Here is a 21,941-nt window from a genome sequence, read left to right as displayed (position 1 = left end):
GCCAACGATACCAGTTGGATAATACAGTCAACCCTAATTAAAGCTGCCTGTTGGCTTGAATATTGGGTGAGACGGACAGTGCAGCTACATTCAAACAATAGATAATCGCTTTATTATGATTTTTTGAAAAAAATTAAACTCATTAAATGTAAGAAACAGTGGTTTGTTTATTGAAGCCGTTCATATAATTCACTAGTAAGAGTGAAATAAGATTTTCAGCTATATCGTTTTTGCGCTATTCAGCTTTCATGATGGTGAAATATAGTTTTATATGATTTATAAACACACTAGAGAACCAGAACATACATTTGGAGAAGTAACTTATTCAATATTCAGTCAAACGAAGCGGTTTTAACATATTGCTTAAACACAAATTTTCGCAAGTAATTTGCGTTACAGGAAATACCTAGCCTTTTTGACCGTTACACAGTACAGTCATATGTTGACTTACAAGCTTAATGTGTTCTGGTACTGAGCTTGTATGTCAATTTACTTGCATATTGGTGCAATTTATTTAGTTATGCATAGAACAACTAAATATATATTGATGGGTTTCCATACTCTAAAAAGACGCATACAAAAACACTTAAAACAAGACATTGTAACAGAAAAACATGTTGGTAATTGTCCTAACTTGCCACATGTTTTCAAAAAGCAACGAATAAAAAAAGAGTGATTAATTAAAATGTTAAATTAAATACATACACTAGCAGGTAATGCTTGCATTTGCCAGGGAGGGAGAGACAAGTTATTCTTCATAACAACATTTGACTTCGATAAATTTGGATTCCGATGCACAGACTTGAAAGCAAACTTTCATTTTAAAATTTACGTAATTAATATTTCTTTGGCAGTCATAGTTTTCATTTTCTTGTGGCTTAGCTAAGTTTTTCTTTGTTTCGCTTTCACGATGAGCCAGTTGTTTTGAGAGAAACCTACCTAAGGGCGTTTGCGTTTGTCACCCTTTCAATAGGTTACAAAAAGGATGACACAGGTGACAAAAAGGGCGCGACACACGAACACAGGTGTCATCACAAAGGGCTAATGCATGACCAATAGCCAACTTGTCCGAATGTGTATTTTTATTGTCTTGACAAATAGCACCGGCCTTTTTACACAGTATCATTTCATTTAAGCTGTCGCCGGTCAATTGTTTGTCTTTTATCCAAAGCGTGAGCAGTTTTTCCATCTCGTCGCAAAGATCGCCACACCGTTAGAAACTATGGTTAGTCCTTTTGCAGACTTAATGCCTCTAATATAATTCTTCTGTATAATCCTACACACCAGATCTCCTATCCATTCTCAACAAAAGCAAGTTTTGAGTATTTACTTTTTATGTCAGTAATATCTTTGATGATAGAGTTTTGAGCTTCTCTGATGAGGCGTCTTTTGGCAGAGCTAAAAGGTTGAGGTGTGATGACCTCGATTCTGCCAGCCTTAAACAAACAATTCCTGAGTATCCTGGAAATCTTGGTATAAATACAAGTGGCGTGGTAGGCAGACTTGAAGTTAGAATGATCAATTTAGTAAGTTTTTTCATCTAGCTCAGTGATGGTGTCAGAGCAGCTGACCTCATTGACACATTGGGTGTGTGACTTTATATCCCATTCGGTGACATCTTTGCACAGGAAAGCAGGTCCAGACCACCACTCAGAATTAGTACCTGGCTCAGCAGATTGCTTCCCTCTAGTGAGCCAGTCCACAGTATTCTCTGAACCCTTGACCCAGTATCAGTCGTTGAGAGAGCCCTAGGTTTATACCTCGGCTTTCTTAACTCTCTCAAAGTTTTTGAATCGAAATGAGGTTTTATTGATGGAGCACAGAATAGTCTCCGAGTTCACTAGCTGATGCACTTCCTGGAAACTAAAGGAATACTCAGATTCAATGATCTTTCTTCCGCATTTTGATAATACGGCTTCACAGAGTTCCAGTTGAGGGGTGGTTAGCTTTTTGAAGAGAGCGATTCTACACTGAGTCATTATGAATCTGCACCAATACTGACCATCATTGAGCCTCCACCTGATGTAAGCCACAAAACCATAAGCTCGCATCAGATCGGGGTATCCTTTAGCATTAAGCGGAACCAGGATTCTACCAAACTCCCACTGAGTGACTTCACATAGCTCAGAGAAGTAGCGTGGCCAGCGTTGTGTCAGATCACTCAGTAGAGAAGTGTCCCAACCTAAATTCAGAATCCAGGTTTCCTGGAGAACAATCTTTGCTTTGAAAGGTAAGTTAAGCTCATTAGTGCAATGACAGACAATAGCACAGCTTGTAGCAAATCTGGAGCAATAACTCTTCTGAAAGATTTTAAGAAAACAGCAGAGACTAATGGTTACTAAATTATTGGAACCTCAATTTGCTAAATCAAGATTTGCAAAATTTTACATATCTTTGACTTTCTGTTTCTATTTTGTGTTTTAAAGTAGTGTATATAATTACTGTTTCACCTGCAGAGACTTATTTCATGTACAGTCAACCTTGAAGATTGTAACATCCTAGTACGATGGCAGTCGTGTTTACCATGAAAGATCAACATGTGTAATAACTATGTGCACAATTATTCCTCAATATGAACAAGTTGTCGAGTGATGCAGATGGTAGTACATTCGGCTGAGAATCCACAAATGGGGCTTTAAATACTATAAGGCGGCATCCTTTTTTTCCTGCTCTTTGTGTGGCTTTAGACAGACAAACAGACACACAGCTTATTATAGTAATGACTAACTGAATGCCTGACATTGCTCAGGTAGTATAAAAGTATTTGCACAAAAGCTTTATTTTTCGCTAACATGTACAACGTTTACCACTCTAACAGTTAGAGGGGTAAACATTGGTAGAGCGGTAAAATTCATATCATGAAAAAAGGATTTTGGGAAAATTGGTTTTATAAAAAAATATAATTTTTATCGAAAGAAAAAATAAGACAACTATAAAGGTGTTTAAAAAATTGAAATAACTAACAAGTAATAGCTGGTTGTTTTGCTACAACAGTTACATGAAAAGTTAGTTAATACCTGTACAATTAAGATGAACTGAGAAAACAAAATAAAAATCATGAATATGTCAAATTAATAATAGCAATGCAATGACTACATAAAAGTGTGTGCGTAAAAAAGGTTACCATTGCAACAAAAATTTGTTGTATTCAAGTTTTGATGGATGATACTGATACCTCTTAATACTGGTACAAACGCAAAAACAAAATATCGGACTGACTTTGTCTGATACTTTGTTTGACTAAATGGAGAGAGAAAATTCAGAGGCAGTTCTTACTCGAGATAATGCAATTGCCTAAGTGAAATGTATTTAGCCTTTACAGATTTAGTGATCGAAACTTAGGATATGCTAAAAATGGTAGTGTAACGACACATTTGAAATTGAAACAGCACTTTTGAAAATTTTAAAGTAATAAAATAGTAATAAAAGTAATGAAAAAGTAATAAACATTTTTTAAAAGACTTCTAACAAAATAATGTGAAAATATTATTAAATAATAATAAAAAATAAATAAAGAGTTCAGAATATTAAGAGCGGCTTAGCCTAATGGTTACATTCACTTCCTAGTAAACTTGCAGTTTGAATGTCGTGAGATCTAATCCAGTACGAATGTGATTTGCCATTGCTAAAACTTTATCCCTATAACTGGACAGACAAATGAAATACAGATGACAGACAGACAAACGTTGAGATTTATATGTATATAGATTTAAAGAGCTGCCGCAACTGATGGCATTCGTACATATCAACGGTTTATTTTGCAAGTGCTGTCATTGCAGCTTTCTAAACCCTGTCTACCCTAAATCTAACTATACAGGAATATAGTTGATTGTCACATTAACAGTACCAGTGTAGTTATATGTTTATTAATTTGTAATCTTTACTATAATAAGAACTCTGTCTGTCTGTCCATCTGTCCAAGGCCACAATCAGATGTTACAAAAAAAACTGGATCCCATTAGAGTAAAACGCAGACATTGGGTTAGCAACCAGATACGCAACCATCTGCCCCACTCTATCACTTTGCAGCATGCAGAAATTGTGCAGTTATTTATTACACCCGACAATTTTTCATGGCACATCAGTCCGCTAAAATGAAAGCAGTTTCCATCTGTCAGAAACTATGGCTAAAACTTGAAATACAAAAATTGCCTTCAATGTGAGTTGAACCAATGGCATTCAACCTAACAGTTCGGCGCGCGAACACCTGCACCAATTGCTATTTTAGATCTTTGAATAATTGTGCATGTAATTATTTTCTGCTCTTCATTGGCATTCCTGACAATCTGTTGTGGGACACGTTACTGTCAGGGTACCAGTCTTTATTATAATAAGATCTGTGGACACCCCTCCTTCTGTCCAAAACCTTGCATACAAATTATGAAAAAAGATTGATTTTAGTGGTATTCAAACTCACAACTATCGGCTCGGTAGACTAAGTCTAGAAACAACCCTGATTGACCAGCCATTTGATTTCTGAGAAAATTGTATGTATAATTATTACGCCTAACAAGCACTCATGGTGTAATTTAAAGCATATCAACTGGTCACAAAAACCATACTTAACGTTAGGTTTTGCTAGAATGGCTTGTAAGAACTGTAACTCATTTCATCACAATAGAGCATCCCTTACAGTTTTTCAATGTTAACTAAAAAAGCTCTGCCGCTCAACCCTTATCCGCACCATTGAACTTAGACTTTTTTCCGGCAGCAAACATAAGCCTTGTCCAACTGCATTGCTTAAACAGCTGTGTAAATTTGTAAAAACATAATGCAACTGAGCGATCGCTCAAACATATGCAACAAAGTAGTGATAAGTTTAAAATTGATTCCGCACTTGTTTAAACAGCAGATGATTGTTTGATTTTGAATATGGGACATCTGAAAGGGCACCCGATCTTACATTGCTCCTGTGCCGCAAGATCCCCTAGTATTGCCTACCAATAATCCTGCTACTCAGGTTTCTCATTAGAGTCCTCTCAAGCTGCTATTTGTTGGAAAGAAACATATAGTACACACGCGATGAAACTTTTTTTTATAGAAATACATATTTTGAAAATGTGTGAATTTCACAATTCTTTTGATTAATAATTCAGTAGCTACTTGCTTTGTTTAAGGGGGGAAACAGACACTCGATCCCTCGGTGGATTTTGGTCCATCGCTAGACCATCCTGTTCATTCATTTTTGTTGGATAAGAATATTTACTTTCTGGAGAATGTTGCAGACATGTCTTCTCTTCCAGCTGGTGGTAAAAGTCGGTATCTAATTTATTCACTAAATTTGGTATATGTACCATATTTCTATAACTTTTTGCAATGCTTGCTAACGTTAAAAACGGTAGTACCTATGGAGCAGCAATCCCTATTGATACTTGTTCAAACATTTGCTCTCCAAGTGTAAACTTCTTTGTGCCTTGTGACTAATAATCTGAAAAGAGAAAAATGTTTATTTTTGTTTATTATTTATTTGTTTTATTTTACATTAAATCATGGCATAACAAAATTATAAAAAAGTAAAGTGCAATGAGGGCTCATATGCGCAGTAACATGGCTATTCGAGGCGCAGAGCCAGTGTTAACAGATGAGATTGATTGGCAAGGAAGAAAACAAAGTTGTCTAAGCAATATAAATCAAAACAGATCTATTTCAGAGAGTCCGGCAAGTACTGCTTTAAAGCACCCTTCAAACCACCATAACTATCAATTTTCCTTAGCCAAATTGGCAAGGAATTCCTTGCTGATGACACACGATAGGCAATCCGCCTATAGCCACCAGTAGAGGAGGAGGGTGGATGAGGTTATGAAAATAAGGAATGACGAGTGTTATAATGTGGTGACAAGTTAGTTTGAGATTTAAATTGTGTGAAGGCTAAAAAACATACTCTTAGTTGGTATAGTTGTTGCATCGGCAAAACACAAGTCTTTTAATCAGAGGAGTTGAGGGAAAATAAAAGTCTTTAAATTTTTATGATATATTATTCTAAGCAACCCCTTCTGGATGACCAAATTATTTTACAAGAAGAATAAAGTTACATGAAAAAATCTATTACTTACCAATATTACCACTACTTTGATGTGACTGTTTTCTTTGTTTCATGGTACATGTAACGTACACCTAGTGTAACAGGCTGTTCAAAGCTGAAGGGCCTGCTCAGCAACCTCCTTATTCCTTTATATCATTCATACCACTTACTTAAAGTTTTTTAATGACTCTGTCGTTGCTTCGAAAACTAAAAAAACTCTTTCTCAAAATACATGTTAAAAATTTGAGCAGCATTGTTTTATAACCTTTGCTTAATTTTGATTTTAAAAAATATGGGAGTTGATTCCTTTTTGCTACCATATAGTATATTTATTATTTATAAGTTAGTCGTTCGTAGCAGCGCTGACCACCAAAGGCTATCATCAGCTGACTACTTCCTAATCTAAACAGAAGTTATCTTCTCTTATGGCTCAGCCTGTGTATAATTATTATATCAAACATTCATAGTTAAAAAATTACAAGCAGGTTAACTAAACAAATTCAACTAGAATTTGTCATTTTGAAAGTACTTCTTCACATTTTCCTTGTTATATGAGTGACTCTGGTGGTTGGTGCAATGAAGATAGATGGTTGCACTGGTGGACCCGCTCGTCTCATCGCTATGTTGGATCATGCCGCGTTTTCAGCCAACATCCTTTCAGTCAGCCTGTTGATAATTCTTGCTTGTTTGTTCTCTCTAAGTTTTGCTTGATAACTCAGTTGTATAAAACAGACCAACAGTTGATTTTTCTAGTTACAGTAAGTAGCGACTTACCCTAACTAACCTTCTGATTGAGACTGAACTATTGAAATAAATTGCTTTTGATAGACTCTTCAGTTTAGTAACTCACGTTTTGGCTAAATTTATACTCTTTACTTTTATACTTAATTAAAGTTTTGATAAACTATGAGTAATAAAGTTTGTAAATTGCCTGTCCATCTGTTTGCTAATAAACTCGTTTTACTCTCAGTTACTGTCTGCTTCAAGGCTGCAGACTTTCATCTCATCAAGCTTGTTGGAGTACTGTCTGACACGATAAAAGACTGTATCCTTGAAACTGACAGTAGCTGAAAGCCAAGTACAAAGTATTCCTAAAACTATTTATATATTCAGATCATGATTTTAAGCTTAGTTCCAAAAGGTCAAAGGAAATTTAGGAGATGATTTCCAATAAAATCACTGTCTAAAGTCTTGTATTTTCTGCAGATAACTAGTTTATTGCAATTGAAATGAATAGAATACAGCTACTTTTGGAATAAAAATCAATAAAATGAAGCTGCTATTTCATTAGAAAAGTGTGAACCGCCATCATGAAGAGATAACTCAATCATTACTGCAATAAAATTTGGTTTACAAGCTTAGCCTTAGCAGAAATCTGTACAAAAACAATTGCTGCAATATTGTTACTATTTGTTTAGAGATGACTCCATTAAAGATATTTGAATTGACAGTTTCAGATTCTGATGGTTTTTACTGTTATTTTTACTTCTGAAAAAGCGAAACATCTAATAAATTATCAGAAATAGTATTAAGTTGTGAACATACATTGAAGGTTTCCGAATATGCCTTCTATTCTATTTTTAGTAAGCGTACCTCTTCATTTTAATGCTTTTAACGATTATCGAAGAATCTAATGAAGCTTTCTAGCAACATCCACCACAGGGAACAGTAAACGTATTTTGAAGACTCTAGACAAGTGCTTGCTATTCTATTAGGGTTTTGCGGATTTATTTTGTCATCAACAGATCTTAGACTGAGACAGCTAGTGCCTTTTATTGGGTAAGATCTGCTAAATTTCTTTTTAGTTTATAGAACTTAGCCTAAGGTCATGTGGTACAAGATTAAGAGATTAATTAGGGATTTTGTGGGTACTTAGGCACATGCAAGCATGCATAATTGGTGCAGATCATTTAGTGAACTGAAGAGTTGATTTGAAAAGGCAGTTCAACGTTCATCCCCTTGTACTTGACAATTAGGCTTCAGATTGTATAAATAAATGATATATTTGAAAAAAAGGAAACACAGGGTTAACCACTGACTTAGCTCCAAATACTGCAACATAATAAAAGCGTTGTTACGCTGATTAATCACATCCATGATAAACAAAATGACTTCTACAAACAAAAATTGGAATGATACAAATAATAGATGGTAAGGACCAGCAATGTCTCGACATTCGTGACGGAATTTGTTGAGTACAGAGACAAACAAATAACATATAGCACGTACAGTAACAAGAACACAAATTACAAACAATTTTTTGCCAATATCTCTGGTGACGGTTATAAAACTGCAATTCTGTATTGCAAGTTTGCATTAAGCAGTTTCACTTTGGCCGGCAATTTGCTATTACTACCAAAAGGGTTTCCTCTGTATCGTCCCCTCCCATTCATTTTGAGATGCCTGGTTCAGTAAGCCCTCAAGTCTATCCACTCGCTTGGCTAACTTTGTTACCTCTTGCTACAAAAGTATTACGAGCCATTAGAAGCTTCTCAAAGCATAGGTGCTCAGGCTGACCTTCAGAGATGTTAATGTGGTCTCGAGGACAAGTACATCGCAGTTGGTGTCTGAGACAAATATATGGGTTGATCAGTTATGTAGTATATTAATTATTTAATTATGAGAGTTTAGTTTATTAAATCCTGAGTAAACTATGTCCAGAATTTTTGTATATATGCTTCCAAGTATATGACAAACATCGTTTTTTACTTTGTGACACCAACATGCTACATCTATCATTGAATGTCTCAGTTGATTAATTTTCTGTTACTATGACCTTCTATTGACTATCCTGACCCACCCACATTATTACTAGATTACTAACTATTAAAACACGTTTGTTCAATTCACTCAATATTTCCTGATTTGTGTCTTACCATTTTTGATTTTTTCAGCATCAACAAAACTAAAACAACATTTTGTTGATCAGCAATGCTAATACAAAATTAGACATACAGACATATATATATATACTAAATACATGGAATGTAAATACCAGATGAGTATTTTTAACACCTTGATGTACACCAGTTTATAAACATAGCAATTTTAGATTAGCCTAAGATTTGAGTGATCATGTTTTTATCTTACATATATGTTTAATTTGATTGTATGTACTCGCACTGGTTGCAAATACATCAACTCAGGTGTCAAAGCCTTTATTTTGATTTTCATAATTTGACAAGCAAACAAACATATGAATAGCCCAAAGAATAAAAAACAGCCCCTGTATGAAATACCGTATGGGATATTGCAATATTTTGGCACCACCTTTATGTGATACAGTAGTTTCTGCATTAGGATTTAACCTTTATCTTCAGAACTTTAGTTTTAGGATAACAATATTCAATTAAATAAGTCTTTTTAAAAGTCTGCCTCCATAGCAATGTATCCGAAATGTATATATTGTATAATCCACTGTTTTTAGTGGTTTCAAGTAACAAAACTTGTCATAAAATAATCATCTAATTGAGTTTTTTTGTTGAGCATTAGAAACTTTTTTAAAATAGTACAATATTTCACTGGAATAATTCCATGAAATGCGTATCGTGTCTCTGGGTGCCAAATCCAAAGTTTGGCTTATTATCAAAACCGGCAAATGGTTTTGTGAACAGTGAACTTAAGATGAATGCGCAGTAATTTTTAAAAGAGCCAAATAGGCTTAAACACACAAGTGCTGAAACTAGCAGCAGAGCTATGGCAGCAACCTGGTAGATGTTTCCTCTGATCTAGCAGTTTAATTTTTTACAGAAAGAGTATTTTACTGGCTGTTCTGCAGTGTAAGTGGTCAATATTTTTATTTGGAGATGAGACATACACAAAACAGTCCTATGCCATTTTTATTCGCACTATTTTATGTTTAAGGTTCAATTTTGAAAACGTTGAAGGAAACATGAGAAAAAACATTGCTACCAGTTATTGGTTTAAATTGAATTGTAACAAGATTGAAAACAAAAAGATATTAGACATTTTTCCGTTTTTTACAGTACATTGCTTTTATGTGAATGTTTAAAACAAAACCATTGAGTTTTGGTTTGAAAGTGATAAAAATAACTTCTGATCATCTGCGGACAAGTACAAACCTCCATTGCAATCTCTCTTGGGGTTGGCCTTTTGGCAATAGCTTCTTCCAATTTTCTGAGCCTCGAGTTCAATCGTCTACAGACATTACGAGCTATAGCAGCTCTCTCCGCCACTCTTTCGGCTGGCATGCGACTGATAAATGTACCATCCTCACTTACATGTCTTTGACTAATGATTTCACATATTTCTACTAGTAAAGGGCAGTGTGCACTGCAACCCTTAACGGTTGTTACATTCAGCGGCACATGACTACCTCTTTGATTTTTAAATCTCAACACACATTTATTGAGATCTGTTGCATAACCATGAGATATGAGTTTTGCATTAATCTGTTGAACGAGCGAGACATTGGGTAAGTGACTTGAACCAGTATTTCCATTTATGAGAGGCACGGTAAAGTAAATAGTCATGCAAACAGTTTTAGAAGATGAGTTTGCGCCAGTTTCAGAAGCTTCTTGTGATTCAGAACACGCTGGAAGACGGCTATGTCTAATGTCTACTACGTTCAGATAGAGCTTGTGCGTCATATTTAGCTCTATCGGCCATTAAGGAGTACAGAATATCTGCAATCATTGAGCAAAACTATTTGAACAAACGTTTTCAAAAACTACCTCATTTATAGTACGATCACATTAACATTTCTAAATAGCAAATGCTTGTAATGTAATATGTTGGCTAATTCATTTAATAGTGTCTGTTGAATTTAACTTAATAATATAAATTATACGTTAACCACCTTAAAAATTCAATTTTGGCAAACATTTATAGTTTTTCTTGCACCTAAAAACTCAATTTTCAACAAGCATTCTCTCCAGCATATGTAGGACGTATAAAAGGCTTATTAATTATTTATTGATTTAGCTTGACGACGGACTTAGCTAGAAAGGTGCCAAAGGATTTTGATTATGCACTCATGGAAATATGTAAAGGTGTCGCTGAGTGCGATTTCTCTCAATCAGCTTCGTCAATGCTTCTATTTTATTTTATCTGCGCTTAGATAAATCTAAGGCTAAAGTTTTTCTCTTGAACTAACTAGATATGGTTTTGGTTTTGAGTATTTTGCGGGTGTACTGGGTTGCCCGACGCTAGCAGAAACTGCGTGGCACTATTCTTCCCGTCCCAAAATTAGGACTTTGCTACAAATAAGTTAGATTCAAAGGAAAACCATAGGTGACACAACATGACTTGAACCTTATTGAAATTAACTTACTTGCCATTTTAAAAGGCAATCCTGCTTGTTTCAATCTTTTTTGTGTCGATAATCCGTAGTAATAAAAGCTTAGTTGTACCACACAAGTTATATTTATACCGCATAAAATAACGCTTGTTTTGTCGTGCTAACTACTTTGTTATAAGATTTTGTTTGCCCTTTATTCACGATCTCTTATATTGTATGTCGACATATCATCTGTTGATACAAACAAGTTTAAATTAAACGGTGGCACTATCTTCAAATTATACTGATAATTTCGACAACTTTTGATAAATTTTTTTGTAAACCTAAAGCTCTCTTATGTACTCATTTATCTACAGTTCCTACTACCATCTTGATAACATCAGCAGCTTTGTTATATTGTTGCTACAAAAACTAATGCTCTCAACGTAATATAAAGCATTTTAGCGTACTGTGTAATATTTTGTGATCTTTATTCCTTTTATACTACCCTGAGTAGAACATAGAAGAGTTTAGACAATCATGTAAACATCTGTTTATATAAAGCCCCACTTCCGGTGACGGCAAACGTTCAGAAAATTTGCATACACTTGCAATGAGCTGAATCTTTTTTACACCTTTTGAGGCTTAGAACCGATGCTAAACATAAATATTGACCGGAGGACTTTTATATTAGTCTAAACTAACAAAGAAGTTTAAATTCTGATAATAATTAAAAAAATTGATTATTATTCAAAGAACGGATTTTACCAAATATTTGATATAGAATTTTAGAGTTTTTTTTAAATTTAGGAAAGGAAAACTTCTAATAAATGGAAATCACCAACAAAATAAAGAATGGAGAAGTAGAATTGTTGTGGTTAGTTAAACCTAGCTACTTTGTGAACTGGGTTTTTGGTAGGTAAATTTTAGTGTCTCAGTAACATGTTATCAATTGGAGGCATGGCATTTCTGCCGCCACGGCTAACCAGCTATGATATCATTGTCCAAACTCTTATAATCGTAAACTCAGATACTACCTATATATATGCATAAATGACTGGCAGATAGCTACAGATCATTGGAACTGAAGCTATCTTATAACCGTTCATTGTTGCATTGCTTCATTTAATGATACACAAATACTAGTCTACAGTAACAATAGCATTTTGATAATTTTTCCCATTGGCTAACATTTGAAAGTGGCAAGCTTTATCCATTATGAAACTCATACACAGCATAACAGCTACAAAAATCATACACAACATAATAAACCTTTGTAGAACTTACACACTTTCACCACAAAGTTTTGTTGGCCTGCTGTTTGGCTATTTCGCGTAGCTGTTTAATCACTTGAAAAATAGCTATCAAACAGCTTGAGATAATGAATTAAAAATCATTTTATTCGGCATCAAGTTTTTAAAGCCAGCTGATGTTTAAGTATAGACAGATAAGCAAACAATAACATAGACTAAATTGCAAGTAAGCTTTTATGCTTGCAAAAATATGGTTGGCTTATTAGATAAAAATTTAAAAACATTAAAAATATTTCTTCTATAATATTACAAACTGTGTTTTTAACCAATTCATTAATGAATAACAGTAGTTTTGGCATAGTGCTCTAGAGCCCCTGCCTCTCTTTCTCTTCCTCCCTTCTTTCCCATTTTTTCCGTGTCCCCTCTCTCTTTTCTCTCTCTCTTTATCTCTCTCTTCCTCCCTCTCTCGCCTTCCCTTTCGCCTCCCTTCTCTGTCTCAGCTGAGTCAACAACACGGATTAGTCTGAATACAGGACCCAGGTACAGGACTAGATACAACAAAGTACAACAAACATGAAAGTTAATAACGACTACATTTTAAACTATTTCAACATTTGAATATTTAAACTCTCAAATCTCTTTTGTTTTGGTTCTACTATAAACTTTCTTTTAATATGTCTACGATGCACCTATCAAGATTTGACTTCTACAAGTATTGCACCAGTTTTGTACCTCGTAGCAGGCGTAAGTAAAGGTTTTTGCACCAAACGCTTACAGTTTTGAGCAAATGAAGAAAATATTTTAACCGAATAATAATCGATTATAGATAGTTGCTAGTCGGCATCTCATTGCTTGATGATGTCAAAGAAGAATGTTCTGTGCAACAATTTATTTCTGAATTTCATTTTAGCTTGAATGAAGCAAACCTTTTATTTTTACAGTGGAGCCTCTTTTGAATCCGTTTGCTAAATCAATCAGCTTTGATGGTGTAACCAGATAGCAACCTTGGGACTTCACTTTCTTCATGATTAAGGCCAAAAGCCATGTGGTGGCTGTGCTTTTGCATTTTCTTGGTTGTTGCTGCTGACAAGAGACCAGAGCATGTGAGAGTTAAGTAAGTCACCAATGTTATAACATCTAATTGGCTCTTTTATGTTAGATGTTGCAAACAACCAGAAGTTATCGTAAAACCTGGCATGCATATTTAAACCCGCACTTTATTATAAGTAGTCAGCTATGCCAATAAAATATTGTTCCTTTGGATCGTAATTATTTTATAATATTTGTACTAGGTTGCTGATAAAACCTAGAAAGTGAGCCATCAGGTTTGATATTGGTAGCTTTTGGGACATTTGTAAACTGAGACAGTTCTTCATAGTTTTCTTTAGGTTTTTACCTATTGTTTGTTGAACTTTTTGTCTGCAATGCATCCTGGATACCAGAGAAGTTTCACTAAAATGGTTTAAATGCTCTCAATATTATTCTTTCAATTGACACTTAGAACTAATATCTTATGTTTTACAGCATTTGATAATTCGTTTGACTAGTAAATCAATGACTATGCACTGCCTTCAGATTATAGAGCTAATCGCTTAATTATTTTTTTTTGTTATGCCTTAGCTTTTTCAAAAAAATTACTCAAATAATTAAAAGAATCACATATAAAAAACCAAAAATATGACATTTTATTTTGGACTTTAGGAGATAAAACAGCATGTCAGTAAATGGACGATGACAGCTTTGTTTGTTCTTGAGACTTCGCAAGAAAAAGGTTTACAAAATTTTTGCAAAAAGCCAGTTGCTTTGAGTTTCTACAGAGTTCAAAAAACTTTTGTATCGCAAAGCAGGCAAGATGCTTGAAAAGAACAGATTTTTTTATAATGCGGAAAGAACCAAATTAATAGACAACTCCAAATTTTGTTGCATAATATACGTTATTCCATTAACTGACAAAGATAATCATTTGAAATTCTAGCGCTACATTCTGATCTTGTATAGCAAATTTTGTAGCTGTGGTTGCTTGGCTTTTTTACACAAGCCTGTGCTCTTGAAGCTTATTCTTTCCATGCATTTTACATCAGAATTGGTTGATTACGATATCATATTTGTATTTCTTATGATTGTTAAAGTCGACAAGTATTCACCGGTAATTTAATTGAACTAAATTGAGCTTTTAAATTATTTTTAAATTGCTGAAGGCATTTGTTAGTTATTACCCAGAAATCTTGGCATTTCTGTGAAAGGGAGTAAACTTTGGGATGACTATCTCTTCACTCATGAAACTGAATCATGCAGACAAATCTATTGCAATTTAGTTACACGGTGTCAAACGCATCTCCTGACTTCTCTGAGCCACTGAGAGATTGGATGCAGCCAATCAGAATTCGGATACATGACGTCAACTACACCAACCTCCTAAGTCAGGAGATGAAGGACTCACTCCAGCAGATGTTTGTTGAAACAGCTGAGAGGGTATCAAAGATATTGAAAGGTTGGTAGGATACTATTTGTGATTTGTGATTTATTTTTATCAACAAAAATTAGTCAAGCAAAAGAAAAAAGCTGGAAAAGTGATGAAGCCCATAATTCGCAATAGCATAGCTAGTCGTGGCGTTGGGCTTGTCATCATTGGTTTTATTCACCTGTTAAAAGATACAACCTAAGTATGAATATATAGTGAACTGATAAGAAGTATGGATGATGATTTGAAAAGAGGTTTGGTGTGGGTGAGGCGGTTTTTTTTTGTGAATGGTCCTTATTATGCGCTTTTGAAGTGTTATTAAATTTGCAAGATGGGTGGGAGGCGCATTGCCCCATGCCTCAATGCAATATGAAAGTTGGAAATTAACCATGGAATTGCATAATAAAAGCAGAGGTTTGCGGGTTTGAGGTTACTAAAACAAAAACTTTTCTCCGTTTGTCTTCTTGGAGCCTTAGGCCCTGGTTTCTGCTAGTTTCTGGTCAAGTGCAATCCTGTAGGAGAGCTGGTAGAAGTTGAGTGCTATCATTAAAATAGGAATACATCTGCCGTATGCTGCAAATGAGAACGGTTGGTGAGATTGAACTTTCCTAGACTGTCGATAAATATAAACTTGTTGTAATGCAGCATCTTTTGGTCAAAGATAGATAATATTTGCAATTTAAGATGACTTTTAAACACTGAATATTTTAAAGTATATTTATGACGAGGTACTGTACTGGTATTCTAATAATCCAAATCTATATATATTCATTTCATTGGTTGCCAACACAACAGTTACAATATAAAAAAGTGCTTGTAACAGTTTAGTATTCATGTAGATATTACACATGTTAGTATTCATGTGGATATCACACATCTTAGTATTCATGTAGATATCACACAGATTAGTATTTATGTAGATATCACACACATTAGTATTCATGTAGATATCACACAGATTAGTACTCATGTAGATATCACACAGATTAGTATTCATGTAGATATCACACACATTAGTATTCATGTAGATATCACACAGATTAGTACTCATGTAGATATCACACATGTTAGTATTCATATAGATATCACACAGATTAGTATTCATATAGATATCACAAAGATTAGTATTCATATAGATATCACACAGATTAGTATTCATGGTTTGAGTTGTAGTTGTTGGAATTAAGTTACCATAATGTAATTTTGCTTGAGTGGGATCAGAGTTGTACTAGTAAAAACTGACCTCTTAGTTTGGTAATTGCTCTTTAGTTTTTATATGCGAGGATGTACGTTAATTTCTAACATTTTACTGCTCGGTGCTGTAATTCTATTTATTTTGAATTTTTAATAATTATTCAAACAGTTATTTTTATAGTTTGTTAGTTACTTTTGAGGAATAAATTACAGCAGAAGAATTTTTATAGTTCTATACCAACCACAAACTTGAGGTATATCAGACTTGTTGCTTGCAGTGTTTCCTGTCACCGGGCCGCTCTACCTGTCTCGAGATGTAACACGTCTTTGCGGAAATTTTGTGGCAGGAAGTAAGGAGAAGTGCATGGTTAGGCGGAACAACGACCCGACTGAGACCTGCCGAGTTGACGGGAATTTTCAAGTAAAGTTTACAAATTCAAATGACAGTTGGTGATTTTCTGAGTGATGCATACTGGGCAGCCTTGCAGGATGCACTCAATATAGTTAATCAATAAGGCTTGTTGGACTATGAGCCTGTCTTATGAGATGGGTGTCATGGAGATAGTTTGTGGAATACGTGTCTTATAGCGCGAATAGTTGTGAATGTAGAGTTGCAATATTGCGTTTTAAGGGTCTCAGTTTACAAGTTTTGAGTTTTAATATTCAAGGTTGACACGTGTTTTTGTATTTAAAAATGTGGTTTAAGGTTGCAATGGTGGCATGTGTTTTAGGTTATAAAGGTGGGATGTGTTGTAGGTTGTAAAGGTGGGATGTGTTTTAGATTGTAAAGGTGGGATGTGTTTTAGATTGTAAAGGTGGGGTGTGTTTTAGGTTGCAAATATCGCATTTTTTTAGGTTGTAAAGATGGCATGTGTTTAAAGTGGTAAAGATGGCATTAGCCTGTCTTGACAAACTGTTGTTTTTTGCGGAGTTGTCCCCTGTCGAGCAAGCAACAACAGCTTGTCACAAGACGTACTGCACCTGATGCATCAGCTGCACTCATAGGGAGTTGTTCTCTTCCGTCTACGCGGCTTGGCTGCAATGTTATGTCTGTCGCTCCATTGGTAATCATAACGGATTTTACGCAAAAATTTATGTAGAAAAAATTAGATTACAACGTTTAACAAAAGACCAGTCTCTGTGATAAACTTTAGTAGAACTTAAGAATAAAATAAAATGAAAATAAAATCAATAAGAACATATAAAACTGACTGATACAAGAATAGAAATAAAATTGACTGAGCGCACAAATGGCGACATGTTTAGTCGCTGTTGTTGCCTAAGTTCTCAAATTATACTAAAGTTTACTGCAGAGACGGGTCGCTAGTTAAACGTTCTTATCTTAATTTTTCTACATAAATTTTTGCGCGAAATCCGTTATGATTACCAATGGAGCGACCGACATAACATCGCAACCAAGCCGCATAGACGGAAGAGAACAACTCCCTATAAGTGCAGCTGATGCATCAGGTGCAGTACGTCTTGTGACAAGCTGTTGTTGCTCACCCGCTCGACAGGGGACAACTCCGCAAAAACAACAGTTTGTCAAGGCAGGCTAAGATGGCATGTGTTTTAGGTTGAAAAGGTCGCATGTGTTTTTAGCGTATGTTACAACTGTGATTGTAACTTCAACTTACAAATTTGTTCTATAAATCCAGATTTGTTTTACAGTTATGGATTTGTCTCACCCTTATCATTTTACATCTGAAATGAATATTGTGTGTTTATTTTATCGTGTATGGCCAAACATGATCTAGGTTGTGATTATACCAGAGATTATATTGAATTGCAACACCAGCCCGCAATCCTTAACTACATAGCCTAGTTCTGTCTGGGGGACCCTTTTCAACATAACTTTAATAACACCTTAAACATATATCTTTGATTAATACATTTCTTCAGACAAAACAAGCCAAGATTGAAATTATACATTTACCGACTCTTGCTGATTTGTATACTTACATATTTACATTTACCTAGTCTTGTAATTGATGTTAGAAAAATTATTGTAACCTCTCCAAGGCCAAGAAGAACTTGCATTTATTCATGGATTGCGTTTTTCACAGATACCAGATGAACATTTTGAAGATTTTAAACTCCACACAAGTAATGATGAAGCTGATAGTGTTGTGGATATAGCTGGTGGACCCGGACTGGCTAACACCGATACGGTGCTCTACATGAGCCTTGGTTCTTTAGAATATTGTGTGAGTTTGCTCCAACTAGTTTTTATTGTTGCCTGTTTCTCTCTAACAACATAAAAATAATTTAAAATGTTTAAATAAAGAAATTTAAATAAGTTTTTAAATCGTTTGATTTAAATAAGTTTTTTTTTATATGACGCTGAATTACATGCACAATGCTGAGGCTCAAGCTTCTATATTTTACAGTTCTTGTTATATCATTATGATAATTATTGTTATTCGATAAGAGCGATAGCTATTATTGTTGTTGGTTGTTTGCATTATTTTCTAATGGTGATAGTTGTTATTATATAATGGTGATAGTTATTATTACAGTAGACGCTCTTGTAACGTAAGCCTCGTATAAAGTAATTACACTGAATGTGAAGAATTTATGAACAGTTTTTGCTTCGTATTTCATAAGAAATTCCATATAATATAACATAAAGCGTCAAGTCGGTGTAAGCTCTCCAATTTGATTTGACTGAGGAGAGGCCCATAGTTATCTGTAAAGTATCATTTTTTTCTCGTACCAAATTTGGGGTAAAAATGGCGTATAGGCGTATCTCTATTATATATACTAGCACCCTCGCATACAGCATCATTATAATGAATCTTTTATCCGAACTTCTAACCCTGACATCGTAAAAATGGATGAACACACAGACATCGCTCTCACAATAGTAAATAGATATTTTTATTTTATTTTTGATGTATACATTTCTTTTCCAGCATAGACCTTGCTATCAAGAAAAAAGTGAAAAAAATTGATTCAATTAAACATTGAAGATGTGTGCTCTCCTTTATGTACATGTAAAATTATTGTAATGATAGGCCTTATACCAAGTGATAGTGATAAAAAAGGGAAAAGTTGTTAATACAAACCAATAACACCACGGTTACTGTAGTCATTAAATTAAAAAAGTAAACTTTGGTCTTGTCATTTTTGAAGAACCAAAGATATGGGTTTGGAATGATCTTGGTAAGGATCAGGCAATTTTAATGTATTTTACTGTTAGTATAACGTGAAATCCGTATGACGTAAATGTTCTTGAAACAGATTATTTTTGTTGTAGGAGCGTCTACTCTCTGTGTAAGAATGGTAGTTATCATATAACTAGATGAATGCCTGGCGTTGCCTGGGTAATAAAAAAGTCTTTGGACAGAAAATTTATTTTTATTTAACATATGCAACATTCACCATTCTAACTTTTAAACTTTATATCACGAGAAGAGGGGTTTTTGTGCAATTCAAATAAAGTTAGAGAAAACATAAAAAACAACTGTAAAGGTTTTCAAACTTTTTCAACTAACTGTAACTTTCAAATTCATGGAAGAAGTTTTTTTTTGAAATAAATTCGGAGAAAAAATGAAACTGTAGAAGTAATTATATTTAATTGTGAAATCATTAGCAAGTAATGGCTAAATATAGGCCTAGTCTGTTTGGCTAAAATTACAATAAAAAATTATGTGGTATACAATTATATGATTTTAGTTTATTTCACTAATAGCGTCATAAGGTGAAAATATCATATAGATGTATAGAGGGATATAGAAACCCACAGTAATTATCTAATGCAATCACCACCTGGTAAAGATCATCAAAATCATCATCATTAAAAATAGTAACAAAACAATATGTTAATCTTAGTAACTGTCGTTACCTACGATAGCTTTAGTGCGTTTTGCAGTTATGTTCTGCAGGAAAATGTAACGTTACAATGTACTATGTGCAGTACATACCGTGGAGAGCTCTTACCTTTGAGACAGACGTGCAGCGTATATCTCTTAATAATGTATATAATCAGTACACAAATTGCCAAATTTTAGTTTCATGAGAACTTTTTGTTGATATCGTATGGCGGAGAACAAATTCACCCTAGTATGGCGAGAACGAAATCGCATCGCGTTTTATAGAGTTGGGTGTAAAATATTTTATAACGGTCATTATAACCCGTAGGCGCAATGTCAATTAATACATCATTTAGTGTGTGAAATCATGAAAATGGTATATGGTATGATCATAAGAGCCTTCGTAGTCTTGTGGTTAGATGATTGGCTTACAAACATTTGGTTGCAATCCTCGCGAGTTCAAATTCTGCATGATGTGAGCTTTTCATTTTAAGATATTAATAGTTGTAGATGGACACACAGAGTCACACAAACTTTGAGATTTATATATATACTAACTGTGCTACCCGGCGTTGCCTGGGTAATAAAAAAGTCTTTGGTCATAAAATTGATTTGTATTTAATATATAACAGCATTTGCCATTCTAACTTTCAAACTGCATATCATGAGAAAATTGTTGATGGATAGCTTCTGATAGAACAGTAACCTCTTTTACACGCGCGCGCACACACACGCACACACTTCTATGCAAGAATTGTCATTATTAATTCAACATGTTCAGCATTTTTATTTTGTTTTCTCAGTTCATATTAATTGTATCATTACCGAATCATCTTCTATTGCAGTCGTGGCAAAATCGACTTAATTTAGCTATTACTTGCTAATTATTTCACATTTACATCTAAACGTTTTTATAGTCAGTTTATTGTTTTTAATTTATTTAACCGGCACAAAACATTTTCCTCGGGATATCAAGTTTGAAAGTTAGAATAGCAAATGTTGTTATATGTTAAATACAAATCAATTTGTTGACAAAGGCTTTTTTATTATCCGAGCAACGCCGGGTTGTACAGCTAGTCTGTATATACAAATGTAACTATAAGAGAGTGAGTAATAACTGATACTTTTAATCTTACACGATAGTACAGTAAATCTTACAGATAATCTAACATATCATCTTATAGTAATTTTACAAGTATTTGCTGTAAAATGTGAGATTAATCATGAATTGCTAATTGGTTAGGTTTAAATGAAAAGATGTGTAAGTTAATACACAAAGCGAGCACTGATAGGAACCTTCATGAAACATGTGTGTAACAAATCAATATATTCATCTGTTGGGGAAAGGAAACTGCGCTTGTTTATATACTATATCGTTATTAAAATAAACGTTATGATAACGCTATACTCGCCATGGCGAGCAACAGATATCTCTTAATAACGTATATAATCTGTTTAACAAGTTGCCAAATTTTAAGTTAGTAGATAAATTATTGTCGATATCGTAGGGCGGAACAAATTAGCCTTAACTAAATAAAGACGGAAGAACCATCGTGCTGCATATACATAAGTCCTAAAATATTTCTTAGCCGGTGCTTCGTAACGCGTGGGCGCTTTGCTCAAATAATTAGCGTGTGGTGACGATATATCAAATATTATAACGCCTTAGATCGAAATTTCCTAACCGGGGATTCGTAACGTGTCGGCGCAATGCTAAAATAATAGCTATAGCTGGACAATCAAACCGACGAATACACATACCATTATTGAAAAAAAAATATATAGACTAGCTGTGCTTCTCGACATTGCCCGGGTATTAAAAATCAGCTCATAAACAATGAGAAGTGATGAGAGTTGCCTGCCACATGCTATTAGCCTTTACATTGCCAATGGAAAATTTGAGTAAGCCCACTAGTGAGAGCTATTCATCTTTGTGACGTTACGCAATCACCCTGCG

The 21,941-nt window shown here is 34.4% G+C and overlaps 2 protein-coding genes across 2 annotated transcripts in view; one reads left to right on the top strand and one right to left on the bottom strand.

The window, feature by feature from the left end:
* Nucleotides 1-8,047: 8,047 nt before the first annotated feature.
* Nucleotides 8,048-10,921, bottom strand: LOC137396827 (uncharacterized). The gene is made up of 3 exons (XM_068083137.1): nucleotides 10,842-10,921; nucleotides 10,105-10,668; nucleotides 8,048-8,482 (listed from the first exon to the last, which is right to left on the bottom strand). The coding sequence occupies exons 2-3, from the start codon at nucleotides 10,630-10,632 to the stop codon at nucleotides 8,375-8,377; spliced, it is 636 nt and encodes a 211-aa protein (XP_067939238.1). The 5' UTR covers nucleotides 10,633-10,668; nucleotides 10,842-10,921; the 3' UTR covers nucleotides 8,048-8,374.
* A 304-nt stretch (nucleotides 10,922-11,225) lies between these two features.
* The window catches only part of LOC137396135 (ciliated left-right organizer metallopeptidase-like), a 26,538-nt gene continuing 15,822 nt past the window's right edge, over nucleotides 11,226-21,941 (top strand). Inside the window, exons 1-5 of the mRNA XM_068082291.1 lie at nucleotides 11,226-11,275; nucleotides 13,456-13,628; nucleotides 14,830-15,005; nucleotides 16,448-16,590; nucleotides 18,236-18,376. Coding sequence (XP_067938392.1) covers nucleotides 13,558-13,628; nucleotides 14,830-15,005; nucleotides 16,448-16,590; nucleotides 18,236-18,376 — 531 coding nt within the window. The 5' untranslated portion in view covers nucleotides 11,226-11,275; nucleotides 13,456-13,557. The remainder of the gene's footprint in view (nucleotides 11,276-13,455; nucleotides 13,629-14,829; nucleotides 15,006-16,447; nucleotides 16,591-18,235; nucleotides 18,377-21,941) is intronic.

The sequence above is a fragment of the Watersipora subatra genome, chromosome 5 (assembly GCF_963576615.1).
Source record: "Watersipora subatra chromosome 5, tzWatSuba1.1, whole genome shotgun sequence".
Classification (NCBI taxonomy): domain Eukaryota; kingdom Metazoa; phylum Bryozoa; class Gymnolaemata; order Cheilostomatida; family Watersiporidae; genus Watersipora; species Watersipora subatra.
Note: the sequence above shows the minus strand (reverse complement) of the source record. Positions and strands in the feature narration are given on the sequence as shown.